Source organism: Primulina tabacum, chromosome 17 (assembly GCF_025594145.1).
Source record: "Primulina tabacum isolate GXHZ01 chromosome 17, ASM2559414v2, whole genome shotgun sequence".
Taxonomy (NCBI): Eukaryota; Viridiplantae; Streptophyta; class Magnoliopsida; order Lamiales; family Gesneriaceae; genus Primulina; species Primulina tabacum.
This window is the reverse complement of record NC_134566.1, coordinates 12,146,791-12,159,966: the sequence shown is the minus strand read 5'-3', so window position 1 is coordinate 12,159,966 and position 13,176 is coordinate 12,146,791. Positions and strand designations below refer to the sequence as shown.

The 13,176-nt window shown below is 32.2% G+C and overlaps 2 protein-coding genes across 3 annotated transcripts; one reads left to right on the top strand and one right to left on the bottom strand.

Annotated features, from left to right (window-relative positions):
- Positions 1–961: 961 nt before the first annotated feature.
- LOC142531010 (uncharacterized) lies at positions 962–3,261 on the top strand. 2 transcript variants are annotated; one of them, XM_075636986.1, is made up of 2 exons: positions 962–1,153; positions 1,974–3,261. In XM_075636986.1, the coding sequence occupies exon 2, from the start codon at positions 2,446–2,448 to the stop codon at positions 3,076–3,078; it is 633 nt and encodes a 210-aa protein (XP_075493101.1). In that variant the 5' UTR covers positions 962–1,153; positions 1,974–2,445; the 3' UTR covers positions 3,079–3,261. The 2 variants fall into 2 exon arrangements, with proteins under 2 accessions (XP_075493101.1, XP_075493100.1); XM_075636985.1 differs by having other exon boundaries at positions 962–1,188.
- Positions 3,262–3,549: 288 nt separating this feature from the next.
- LOC142531839 (uncharacterized) lies at positions 3,550–12,714 on the bottom strand. The gene is made up of 4 exons (XM_075638111.1): positions 12,279–12,714; positions 5,024–5,285; positions 4,353–4,420; positions 3,550–3,999 (listed from the first exon to the last, which is right to left on the bottom strand). The coding sequence occupies exons 1-4, from the start codon at positions 12,408–12,410 to the stop codon at positions 3,736–3,738; spliced, it is 726 nt and encodes a 241-aa protein (XP_075494226.1). The 5' UTR covers positions 12,411–12,714; the 3' UTR covers positions 3,550–3,735.
- Between the last annotated feature and the right edge of the window lie 462 nt (positions 12,715–13,176).

Sequence of the window (13,176 nt, the reverse complement as noted above, 5' to 3'; positions counted from 1 at the left end):
AATTATTTTCAGTATATTTATGTTTCTAATATCTCTTATTATACTTAAATAGTTGAAATTTTAAAAATAATACGATAACTATTTTTTTAAATATTATTTTTAAGTTTTCAAAGATAGATATATAACTGTGTTGTCTTCTCCACAAGTCATAATAAATTTTACTTACTAGATTCAACAATTATTTCATGTAGTTATAATCAAATCAACTATACTAAAAATACTATTTTATATATACAATATATAATTTCCAATCAAAATGTTACGCGTGCGCGTGCGTCAATTTTTCTTATATTTATAATGTTAACTTGAAATTAAAATTATTATGTATATAACGATATACCAATTCAATTTCCATACTATCACCCTGCTGTTTTTATCATCATTTTATAAAGGTCGAGTTAGAAAGTAATAACTCAAATATTAACTTTAAATAACAAATGTAAAAATTTGTGTGAGACGGTATCACATATCATATTTTGTGAGACAAATATTTTATTTGGGTCATCCATGAAAAAATATTATTTTTAATTGTGAATATCGGTAGGATTAACCTGTCTCACATATAAAGATTCGTGAAATCGTCTAACAAGAGATCTACTAAATAACAAAAGTTATATTTGACAGAAAAATTATTGAATGTAAAATCCTATTTCATATAAAAATTCTTCATCTCTAACGTAATATGCAATAAAAAAATTATTTTTTAAAAATAAAATAAAAAATTAAATAGATTTTTTTTATATGATTTTGGTTTATTCTAAATTTTAAATGAGAAATGAAATCAAAATTCAAAATTTCAAACATAATCTAGATGGTTATCTAAATGTGAGATCTGCACCGTTGATTAACCGACGAGATCGACCGACGGTGGATCCGCCCTCCATTCTCACAATAATCTATAGAATTATCCAAACAGTGGGGGCCGGCTAAATTGAATGACCGAACCTTTCGATGGACACATGTCTCCACCCCTCGTGAATTTCCACTTTTACCCTTCCCTCTCCTACTCACCTCCGTCTCTTCCCTCTGCCAATCTCATGCGATCAGTTATTTTACCCATCCCATGTCTCAAGCACACAGCCATTGATTTATAGATCTAATCTGCTCTAAAATTCAAGATCCAACTCCACGGGTTTCTATTTATTGTAAAAGGGTCGTTTGCTCTTTTTCTTTACTGAGTTTCAACAGGTTTGGTTATTCAACTCTTAAATTTGTGGGCTTTTGATGTTCATGGATTGATCTATTTGTTTTGGTTGGATTTTGATCTGGGTTTTTTTTATTCGGTTGTTGATTAAAGCATGAAAATGAATTTTGGTTGCCAGAATTTGGAGTTTGGAGTGTGGTTAAGTGGATCATGTGTGTGTTATAGGGATTTTGGATTATTGATCTTGGATTAAAGTAAGGTGCAGTTTTATGATGGCAGGCAATGTTTCAATTCTTTTAATGGGATCTGCGATTTAGGGGTAATATGTTTTTGCGTTGAAATTACACTGATGTTGCGTTGAAATTACACTGATGCTATTGAAATTATTTACTTCTTCCTGTTTCTTTGTTGTTTCAGAATATGGTTATTAAAATTGGGTTATTTTATTATGCACAAGAATTGACAGTGGGACTAATCGTTCTAGTTATAGCTTTGATTCGTAGACTTCCTTTTTTTTATTTTCTTGAAGATTTTATTTAGAGGATTTGCTACTTTGATTGTTTCTATCCTTTGATTTCCTGGTGATCTTGATAATTCTGTTGTGCTTTTTTTTTTGGGTTCTTGCGTTTGTCATGGCAGCTTGTTAATTAATGATGGAGGTGCAACTAATATTACGTTGCAATGTGTTTATTTGTTGTTCCTTTTAGTCGTTTACTTGATCCATTTTTTTTATTTGGTGTGTGTCAATATGTTTTCGAATTATTTTACTGAAACTTTGATTTTTGTAAGATGAGACACTGCGGTACTGAGATATACATATCTATTGCAGGAGGGAAAGCCATGTGAGTTTCTAAACTCAAAACAGAAAGGAATGAAATTTTAAGTTAGCTTTTATAGGGTCGGTCATCCTTTTATTTCACTCGTTTCACATAGTTGGCAAGGGTTGTGGAAAATTGGGAAGAATGAAGATAGGCGGATCCATTATTGGTTACAAGTTTTCACTTCTTCTATCTCCTGTTACTTCTTTTTGGGAATGTAGTGTGCGTAAAATGCGGTATTCCTTCAGACCCGAGTGGGTTTAGATAGAAGCTCATATATTAGTACCTTTTAGTTCCCAAGTTTTAATTTTTTAGTTTTTCAAGTGTTGATTAACAAGTTTCAAAAGAGAAAGGAAGCACATATAGTTGACCAGATAATGTGTACATTATACGGATGTTTGTCCTGGGAAACAATCAGGGAACTTAGAATAATAAGTTGAGTGCACAGGAAAATCGTAGTATCAGAGTTCGGTGCTACTGGTTATGATGGAGTGTCCTAAGGTAGCAGTTGGTGTTAAGAAAGCCAAGAAGAAACAAGGGAAAGACGAATTGGATCGGATTAAGCAGGCAGAGAAGAAAAAGAGGCGCTTGGAAAAGGCTTTGGCTACTTCTGCTGCCATACGTTTGGAACTTGAAAAAAAGAAGCAGAAGAAGAAAGAAGAGCAGGATAGGCTTGATGAAGAAGGTGCTGCAATAGCTGAGGCGGTTGCTCTACATGTCCTACTTGGTGAAGATTCGGAAGATTCAAAAAGCACAATCCTTGAGGATGAGGGGCGGAACTTGTGGGATCTTTCAGTAAATGGTGGCAACCTCTTTGGGGAAAGACGGTCTTTTCTTCCTTATCAAAATTTGTCGAAATATTCCCTTGAAAATATTGGTTTGGTTTCTGATGCTTGTAACAATCGGGCCATGTCAAATCACGGAGTAAATTCGAACTTGATGGTGCCATCTTCTCCTTTGGTAGGAGAATTTTACCCTAGATGGTTTGGCGAGGAACGATTGGGCACTGTTGGTTTGTCTGTGGACTATCTTACTGCTCAGGCTGTTTCATCCCTTAAAATAGCCGATGATGCGCGGGTCGACACTTGTGTCTTCAACAAAATGGTCAGAGGGTGAATAAACAATCATCTCAAGATGTGACGCTGCACTAGTTTTTGTTCTGAATAATGTGTTATGTATATATGTCCCTGAATAGATCTGACTTAACTTTCTTAATTTCTTTCGGATTTCAAACTGGTATTTTCGGACATGTTTCAAACGTACGTGGGCCTTGTGAAGTCTGTCTTTGTTTGATTTTTAGTCGAAGTTTTTGTAATGTTTTTTACCTTTTTATCTGAATATCTGAATGCAACTGGTCCAATAAGTTTGTCCTGAGGATATATTATCATCAATTGAACACACGCTCACTCTCACACTCACACTCACACTCACACTCACACTCACACTCAGATTGTAACCTACAAGAAACATTTGCAAATGTAATCGTAACAATTGTTCGAGCCTTCGAACAAACTTCGATTCATGTAAGAGAAACAATTCCGAAATAATACGTTCATCTCCACCATTGACCCGGGGAGACTAAAAATGAAAGACAACGATGTGGAAGTGAAGTACAACTATTAATTCCAGCACTTGGGAAAAGTGGTTTACAAAATTCATGTTTAACATTATACAACAATCCACAATAACTATAACAAAAATACATTGCAAAGTTTTTTGGTCTCGGCGTTCAATTCAAAGAATGCTGAAGTTAATATAATATCAGATATCATGTCAAGAGTTTGACCTCAAATCTTCTTGTCTCTGTCTCTGGAGTGTCACATCTTCATCCTGATTTTCCAGTTCCAAACTACTTGAAGGTTTGGCACCAGTTGACATAAGGTTCTTGAACCAGGCAGATTGGAGTCTAGGACTTCCTCGGTTGGAAGTATTGCCAGGGGAGTTTGGAGAGTTGATCTGATTGTTGGAAGCAACTCCTGCTAAAAACCGGTATGCCACCTTGCTAGCAGTTACAATTTCGGCTTTTGCTTGCCTAAACTGTTACAGAAAATGAACGAGGTACAGAATTACAGCAGGTTCTGAACAGGTTCGAAGTTTCGGGCTTTGCAAGCGTCTATTTGCGTGGAATGTTTATATATAATAATATATATCCTAAAACAAGTGCTAATCACATAGAAACACGCATGTATATATTTAGAAAAGAACAGAAGTAGTAAACAACCATGCTTTCACCTTTAAACATAAGCAACAATATACGTTCTTGAAGATAAAGCAAGCACAATAAGAGTGCAACTGACACTCAATGACAATTACTATCAAATTTGCTGAACGTCAAAATGCTAGAGTATAATTACGATCAAAGGAAACTACAAAGTGAAAGATCATCTTACTCGATAGGCTGTGTTTCCAGCTATTTCTACAGCGGTATCCCCTGCATGCGCAAACCTGTTTATCCAACCTGTTGCAAAACCTATAAGAGCAGTGTTGTAGATAGCCAAGGAAAATGACACGGATGTGTTTGAATCCAATTCTGCATCAATTATCTATCTGGGATGCAGTGGTCAGGCAATTTAAGGTGTTCCTTCCAATGCACGACATAATCTAAAGAATAACTTAACACATCTACAAGAATAAATTCATTATCAAATCACCTCAACTAATACTAAAGCTAGACAAGTGAATCTTGTCATGAAATTTTTAGGTGTCATTATAAAAAAAATTAGCTTAGCATGGTAAAACGGTCAAAATTGAATTTATTTTCGTCATATAAGAAGAAGACGAGCCATGAATAAAGATTGTATGAATAAACAGCGAGATTGCCAATTTTCAAACTAAATTTCTTCAAAGTTTCATGTTCTACCAGTAGAAAAACACTTCAACTCCAATTATCAATCCACTTTTTATAAATTATCCAAATAATAAGCAGAACTGCATGTGTTCTGATCTGAGAGACAAACATATTAATGAACCACAATCTCCAAGAGATGCATGGGATTAAACATTTTGAATTACATGTCGTGAATGCGAGACAAACAAGAGTAAAAGAACTGCAGTTATTTACCTGGAAGCTTTGGCACACCGAGTCTTTCACAAAGCTCATCACAGAAATGATTGCAATTTTTAGATAACAAATCATACGAGTATCCAGACCACTCCCTACCGAGTTCCCTTAGGATCTGATTGACCTTAAAGATAGTGAATGTTGTCTCGCCAAGTTTAATGCTTTCACGAAATGTATACATAGGATTCTTTGTTGATGAACAGCTAAACACTCCAGTGCCATGTTCACAGAACCCGAATGACCATTCCTCATCACCATAAACCTTTCAAGAAAACGAAAACTCTGATAAAACTGTCAGAATTTTTCTCAAAAATCATGTTTTCACGTATATATAAACATGATATATAATGTGCGGAAGCGGATCGAGAATTACCTCCGGTCATTGAAATTTTTTGATTTCCCTGCTTTTTCTCCGATTGAGGTCACTAAGCACACACATCAGATAAGAAAAATATACACCATCTATTTGGCGACGGCCATGAAGCCTACCATTTTTTTGACGAACAACACATGCAGCCTCAAATTTTTGAAAAATTGAGACGTGAACGGGGACGGAGCCACCCCAAAGGCTGGGGTGGGCTCCAGCCCAGTCTACATTTTTGGGCCTAGTGAGGAATATGGATTGAGTTTTTTTTTTAGCCTTGCATTTTCAATTTTTAGCCCAATTTTTAGCCTATTTCCAGAGGGTTTTCTTTCACAGTTGTCTCCCCAAAATGAAAACAAGAGACTGGTTGGAAATTTCACGTAAAACCTGTTGTTCCCCCCACAACCTTCGTTGGCTCAGAGGTCAGGTTTGTTCCCATCTCAATACTCTTCCAAAAATGTTCCCCTCACAGCCCAGGATTAAAATATTTTCTGGCTACGTCCCTGCGTGCACGCACCTCTTCTTTGACAATCAAGCTCTCATAATAAACTCGTTGATGGTATGAGATGCCTATAAATAGCAGCGATTGAGGTCCCTAAGCACACACCTCAGATAAGAAAAATATACACCATCTATAGAGAGAGTGCAGTGCTTGGAAGACTTCAATCGGAGGAAAAGCAGAGAAATAAAAATTTTTAATGACCAAAGGTAATTCTCGATTCGCTTCCGCATATTATATATCATGTTTATATATACGTGAAAACATGATTTTTGAGAAAAATTCTGACATTTGGTATCAGAGCCGTGATACCTCTACCTTGAAAATATTTGATTTCATATCATTAAATTTTAGGAAAAGAATTTTAAGTTTTATATAAGAAACTTAAAATTGAAGATCAGATAAAAAAATATTAAGAAACTTACTTAGTAATTTTGTTCTCGGTTGAAATCTTGAAAATCGAAGAAGGTTTCTGAAATTTGATAGCCGGAGATAAATTGCCGAATGTTGAAGATGATTTTGGCTTCAATACTGAATTGTGAATGTATAATAACGTGCATGTGTGGGAGACAATAGAATTGAAAGCATTGTCGATAATCATTAAATTTTTTAATTAAAAAAAAATTTAATGATGCGGGACCCACAAGTTGATAATTGAATCATGTGTCGGTATATTTCAATTATATTTATTTATTTATTATTATTATTTTTAAAAAAATTAAAAATAATAATAATAATAATAATAATAATTAATGTGAGACTCACAATTAATTATGCGGGACCCACATGTTGGTAATAATTCGGTTTTTATTATTATTGTTTTTAAAATTAAAAAATAATAATAATAATAAATAAATAATGATTAATGTATTATTAAGTTATATGTATAATTCAATATACATATAGTATTTGGTCAAATAATTTGTACACATTAAAATAATTCCAAGTTCGACGTAATTTCTAATACATGTTTAGAAATTATTTTTGCATGTTAGATATAATATCAAATATTATGGATAAGTGTTTGATGTGTACATGCAAATTTAATATTATGCTTGCATTTAGTTTTAAGTTTTTTAAATGCAAACTGTATTCAAAAATATTTTGGTAAATCAATATTCACATTATGTTCATATTAAATTATATTGAGTTGTTTATAATTTAAAATGAACATATCAAATAAGATGTAAATATAATATTTAAAATAAAATATTTCAGATGTTCACAAATGAACAAATAATCCTCACTTTATCACTACTCTGATAAAAGAGAAAAACTGATGAGGAGGCCACATTTTCAAGTAAATGTGATCCTCAGTTTATCACTACTCTGATTGAAGAGAAAAACTGATGGTGATTGTATTTGTTCATATTAAGTAAAAATGTGAATATAAAGTTATTAAATGAAAAAATTTTGGCTTATAAAGATTCAAATAAATGTGGATAATTAAAGTGAATAATAATTATAAGGTGACATGAGAAAACATGATCTGGGGAGTTATTCATAGATCGGTTTAAATTGCCTTGACTTGCCACTGGTCTCCCTGAGGAATGTTGCTCTGACTAGGAGTTAGGTATTTAAAGGGCCTTAGCACTACCTATCTTTCCTGAGAGCACTCTTGGAAAATGTTGATTATGTTACTAAATAATTATTATATAAAGTATTAAAGTAAAGCCAAAATTATGTCTGGTGAACTGTAAAATTTTAAATAATTGAGGAATAGCCACAACATCCTTAATTATGTGAAAATTATGCATTAAGTGGATTTGAATCACATAATGGACATCAATTGTAATTAATTATATAAACATAATAAATTTTACTCCACTGTGATTTTTATTATATTTATATAACTAATTAGGTTAAAATATCAAATTATATTTTTCTTAATATACCCACAGGAGTTATGAAAAATACATTTTGATAGTTTTATCATAAAGTTACAGAAAAGTCTTATTGAATTAAAATTTTAGCCCACAGGCAAATTTTATATCACCAGATTTTTAAAACATGAATTATTTTGGTAAAACATGATATTGTCTCAAAATTTTAAGCATATGATATTTTGTGCAGTTATGAAACCTGCGAGTTTTTCTGATATGAAATGTGACGTTCCTGAACTAAAGGGCGATAACTATAAAATATGGAAAGAAAAAATTCTTTTTCAATTAGGGTGGATAGATATTGATTATGCTATACGGAAAGATGAACCATCTGCTATTACTGAAAACAGCATTTCGGATGATGTTGATCTTTATGAAAAATGGGAGCGATCTAATCGACTCTTTATAATGTTCATAAAGACCAAAATCTCTGCTGGTATGCGTGGTTCTGTCGACCAGCATAATAATGTCAAAGAATTACTGAAGGCTATTGATGAACGGTTTCAGTCTTCAGATAAGGCACTTGCAAGCACCCTTATTATGAAATTCTCTTCATTAAGGCTCACTAGTGTAAGAGGTGTGCGAGAGCACATAATGAAAATGTGGGACATAGCGGCTCGGCTAAAGACACTAGAAGTGAAAATGTCTGAATGTATGATTTCTAATATTTCTGTACTCCTCTTGGCACCCTTTTTAGACTTATTGGTCTGTTTTCCCTTAATACAGTCCACACAAGTCTCAAAATCAATAAAATCTAAAGTACTGAGTACTCCATCATTTACTAATCTTTTAATTCTCTCTATGGAGATTTGTCCCAATCTCCGAATGCCATAGCATAGAGGAATTTTTATTTATAACACATCTTTTAATACCTCCTTGAACATGCATAGTGGTGTTATTATTTTGTAAAGAAATAGATAAAAGACCATCAACCATTGTACCATTTCCAATAAGATTTGATTTATAAAACAAATTTATTGATTTATCCAAAAACTGAAATGAATAACCAAAAGGTACAAGTTTTGAAACTGAAATTAAATTCCTAGAAAAACTAGGAACATAAAATGTCTTTTTCAATTTTAAAATAAAACCACTATCCAATATAAGGCAGCAAGTCCCAATAGCCTCCACATGCGAAGACATCTTGTTTCCTGAATAGATGCTCCGTTCATTTTCTATTGGCTTCCTTAGGTTTTGCATACCCTGCAAAGTAGTTGTAACATGGATTGTAGAACTAGAATCAATCCACCATATGTTATAAATTATATCAACCATATTATATTCATAACAGACTAATGAAGTAGAAATACCTTTTTTTTCAAGCCGGTCCTTAAATTTAATGCAATCCTTCTTTATGTGTCCCGTCTTTTTACAGAAGAAACACTTGGATTCTTTCTTGATATCAGGTTGGAGTGGAATTATTCCTTTCCCTTTTCCCTTGACTTTGGCTTGATTTTTATACTTTCTTTGTGTAGTCATAAAAACATTATTACTCGTTTCCATTAACAACCTTCCTTCCTCTTGAACACACATGGTCATTAATTCATTGATTGACCATTTATCCTTATGTGTGTTGTAGGAAATTTTGAAGGGTCCATATTGTTGTGGAAGAGTACATAAAATATAGCGCACAAGAAAAGTTTCAGACATTTTCACTTCTAGTGTCTTTAGCCGAGCCGCTATGTCCCACATTTTCATTATGTGCTCTCGCACACCTCTTACACTAGTGAGCCTTAATGAAGAGAATTCCATAATAAGGGTGCTTGCAAGTGCCTTATCTGAAGACTGAAACTGTTCATCAATAGCCTTCAGTAATTCTTTGACATTATTATGCTGGTCGACAGAACCACGCATACCAGCAGAGATTTTGGTCTTTACGAACATTATGCAGAGTCGATTAGATCGCTCCCATTTTTCATAAAGATCAACATCATCCGAAATGCTGTTTTTAGTAATAGTAGATGGTTCGTCTTTCCGTATAGCATAATCAATATCCATCCACCCTAATTGAAGAAGAATTCTTTCTTTCCATATTTTATAGTTATCGCCCTTTAGTTCAGGAACGTCACATTTCATATCAGAAAAACTCGCAGGTTTCATAACTGCACAAAATATCATATGCTTAAAATTTTGAGACAATATCATTTTTTACCAATATAATTCATGTTTTAAAAATCTAGTGACATAAATTTGCCTGTGGGCTAAAATTTTAATTCAATAAGACTTTTCTGTAACTTTATGATAAAACTATCAAAATGTATTTTCCATAACTCCTGTGGGTATATTAAGAAAAATATAATTTGATATTTTAACCTAATTACTTATATAAATATAATAAAAATCCATGTGGGGTAAAATTTGTTATGTTTATATAATTAATTACAATTGATGTCCATTATGTGATCCAAATCCACTTAATGCATAATTTTCACATAATTAAGGATGCTGTGGCTATTCCTCAATTATTTAAAATTATACGGTTCACCGGACATAATTTTGGCTTTACTTTAATACTTTATATAACAATTATTTAGTAACATAATCAACATTTTCCAAGAGTGCTCCTAGGAAAGATAGGTAGTGCTAAGGCCCTTTAAATACCTAACTCTTAGTCAGAACAACATTTCTCAGGGAGACCAGTGGCAAGTCAAGGCAATTTAAACCGATCTATGAAGAACTCTCCAGATCATGTTTTCTCATGTCACATTATAATTATTATTCACTTTAATTATCCACATTTATGTGAAGCAAAATTTTTTCATTTAATAACTTTATATTCACATTTTTACTTAATATGAACAAATATAATCACCATCAGTTTTTCTCTTCAATCAGAGTAGTGATAAAGTGAGGATCACATTTACGTTAAAATGTGGGCTCCTCATCAGTTTTTCTCTTTTATCAGAATAGTGATAAAGTGAGGATTATTTGTTCATTTGTGAACATCTGAAATATTTTATTTTAAATATTATATTTACATCTTACTTGATATGTTCAATTTAAATTATAAACAACTCAATATAATTTAAATTTAATATGAACATAATGTGAATATTGATTTACCAAAATATTTTTCAATACAGTTTGCATTTAAAAAACTTAAAAATAAATGCAAACATAATATTAAATTTGTATGTACACATCAAACACTTATCCATAATATTTGACATTATATCTAACATGAAAAAATAATTTCTAAACATGTATTATAAATTACGTCGAATTTGGAATTATTCTAATGTGTACAAATTATTTGACCAAATGCTATATGTATACTGAATTATACATATAACTTAATAACACATTAATCATTATTTATTTATTTTTATTTTTATTTTTAAAACAATAATAATAAAAATCGAATTATTACCAACATGTGTGTCCCTGCATAATTAATTGTGGGTCTCACTTTAATTATTATTATTATTATTAATTTTTTTTAAAAAAATAATAATAAATAAAATTGAAACATACTGACACATGATCAACTTGTGGGTCCCGCATCATTAAATTTTTTAATTAAATTTTTTTAATTAAAAAATTTAATGATTATCGACAATGCTTTCAATTCTATTGTCTCCCTCACATGCACGTTATTATACATTCACAATTCAGTATTGAAGCCAGAATCATCTTCAACATTCGGCAATTTCTCTCCGGCTATCAAATTTCAAAAACCTTTTTCGATTTTCAAGATTTCAACCGAGAGCAAAATTATAAGGTAAGTTTCTTAATATTGTTTTATCCGATCTTCAATTTTAAGTTTCTTACGTAAAACTTGAAATTCTTTTCCCTAAAATTTAATGATGAATTCAAATATTTTCAAGGAAGAGGTATCACGGCTCTAATACAAAATGTCAGAAATTTTCTAACATGATATATAATATGCGGAAGCGGATCGAGAACTATCTCCGGCCATTGAAAATTTTTGATTTCTCTGCTTTTCCTCCGATTGAAGTCTTTTAAGCACTGCACTTTCTCTATAGATGGTGTATATTTTTCTTATTTGAGGTGTGTGCTTAGGGACCTCAATCGCTGCTATTTATAGGCATCTCATACCATCAACGAGTTTATTGTGAGAGCTTGATTGTCAAAGAAGAGGTGCGTGCACGTCTCAATTTTTCAAAAATTTGAGACTGCATGTGCTGTTCGTCAAAAAAATAGTAGGCTTCTTAGCCGTCGTCAATTCCTACATGCCACGCTTCTTTTAATATGTGTCATATTTCTTACAAAAACAGCAATCCCATGTCTTTATGAAGCTAGAGAGCACAAGATGAACCAAAACAGTTAGATATCATGTAAGATCCAGCTATGTGAAGCGACCAATGAACGAAGAAACCAGCAATTTCAAGTTTTCATAGCAAACTAAACTCACAATCCCCCAAATAGATAAATAAATGAAACCCAGAAAGCAAGGTAGAACACTGAATCTGACACATAATCTAGTGACAGAAAAAGCAAACCAAGAACTAACCAAAAAGATAAACAAATACAACGGGATTCAGAAACCTGAACAGCGCTGTGGAAGATGCCGCCGATTCCAATCCCATCTTTGAAAATCTTGTTGATCTGCATAATTGCATTGTCCGTTTTCTCATTCCCACTATTCGTCACGTCGTTTATATTGAGAACCACCTCCATCGTTCACAAAAACTCCAAACTTTCCCTCAAATTTCCACCCAATTCAAAAACCCAAGTCCCTCCAGAAAACACACTTGCACACAACCTCGATTGACTCTCTTTGTACCAGTGTGTGCGTGTATATAATATACATACACGCACCTGAAATTTGAGCTGGAATCAACGTTTGAATACTGTATGGCTATGATTGAATTATTATTTTTATTATTATTATTTTTTTATACTTTGTAAAGCAACAATTCAAAATGGGGAATCTCGAAATCAGTCCAATGATTTTGAGCAGTGGGGATACGATGTTCTTTGCAATTTAGAAATAAAAATAAAATTACGTTCAATGACCAATTTAAAGCTTATAAATATATTTTTTTAAAAATTAAGCAGATGACTTGTATAGCGTGTGAAATTAAATCGCAACTTTAGCACGAGATTCAATTATAAAGTAATTTTTTTGTTCTATGAAACTCAATTAAATGGATCTTTTATATGTATGTATACATATACATATAGCAAGATTAAAAGAAATAATTTTTGGATAAATTTAATATTTATGGATATTAAATTTTACTAATAATATATTTTTTGTGGTGAAAATATTTATTTCTCCTTAAAAAAATATTATTTGTTGCCAGAAAAATATGAAATCCGACATTAGCGCGTAGGCAACGCTGCGCCATCTCATGTAATCTTTTAGAGAGAATTTTGAGTGTTGACTAATCAAAAAAATATGTAAGAGCATAAACTGAAGTATTTTAGAGCTACAATGAGG

Bases quoted from the DNA above. Each gene is read 5' to 3' on its own strand.
- LOC142531010 (XM_075636986.1), top strand. From the start codon at position 2,446: ATGATGGAGTGTCCTAAGGTAGCAGTTGGTGTTAAGAAAGCCAAGAAG.
- LOC142531839 (XM_075638111.1), bottom strand. From the start codon at position 12,410: ATGGAGGTGGTTCTCAATATAAACGACGTGACGAATAGTGGGAATGAG. The intron at 4,421-5,023 runs GTAAATAACTGC...GTTTTGCAACAG, and splicing joins CGGTGTGCCAAAGCTTCCAG to GTTGGATAAACAGGTTTGCG. The intron at 4,000-4,352 runs GTAAGATGATCT...TTTCTGTAACAG, and splicing joins CTGGAAACACAGCCTATCGA to TTTAGGCAAGCAAAAGCCGA.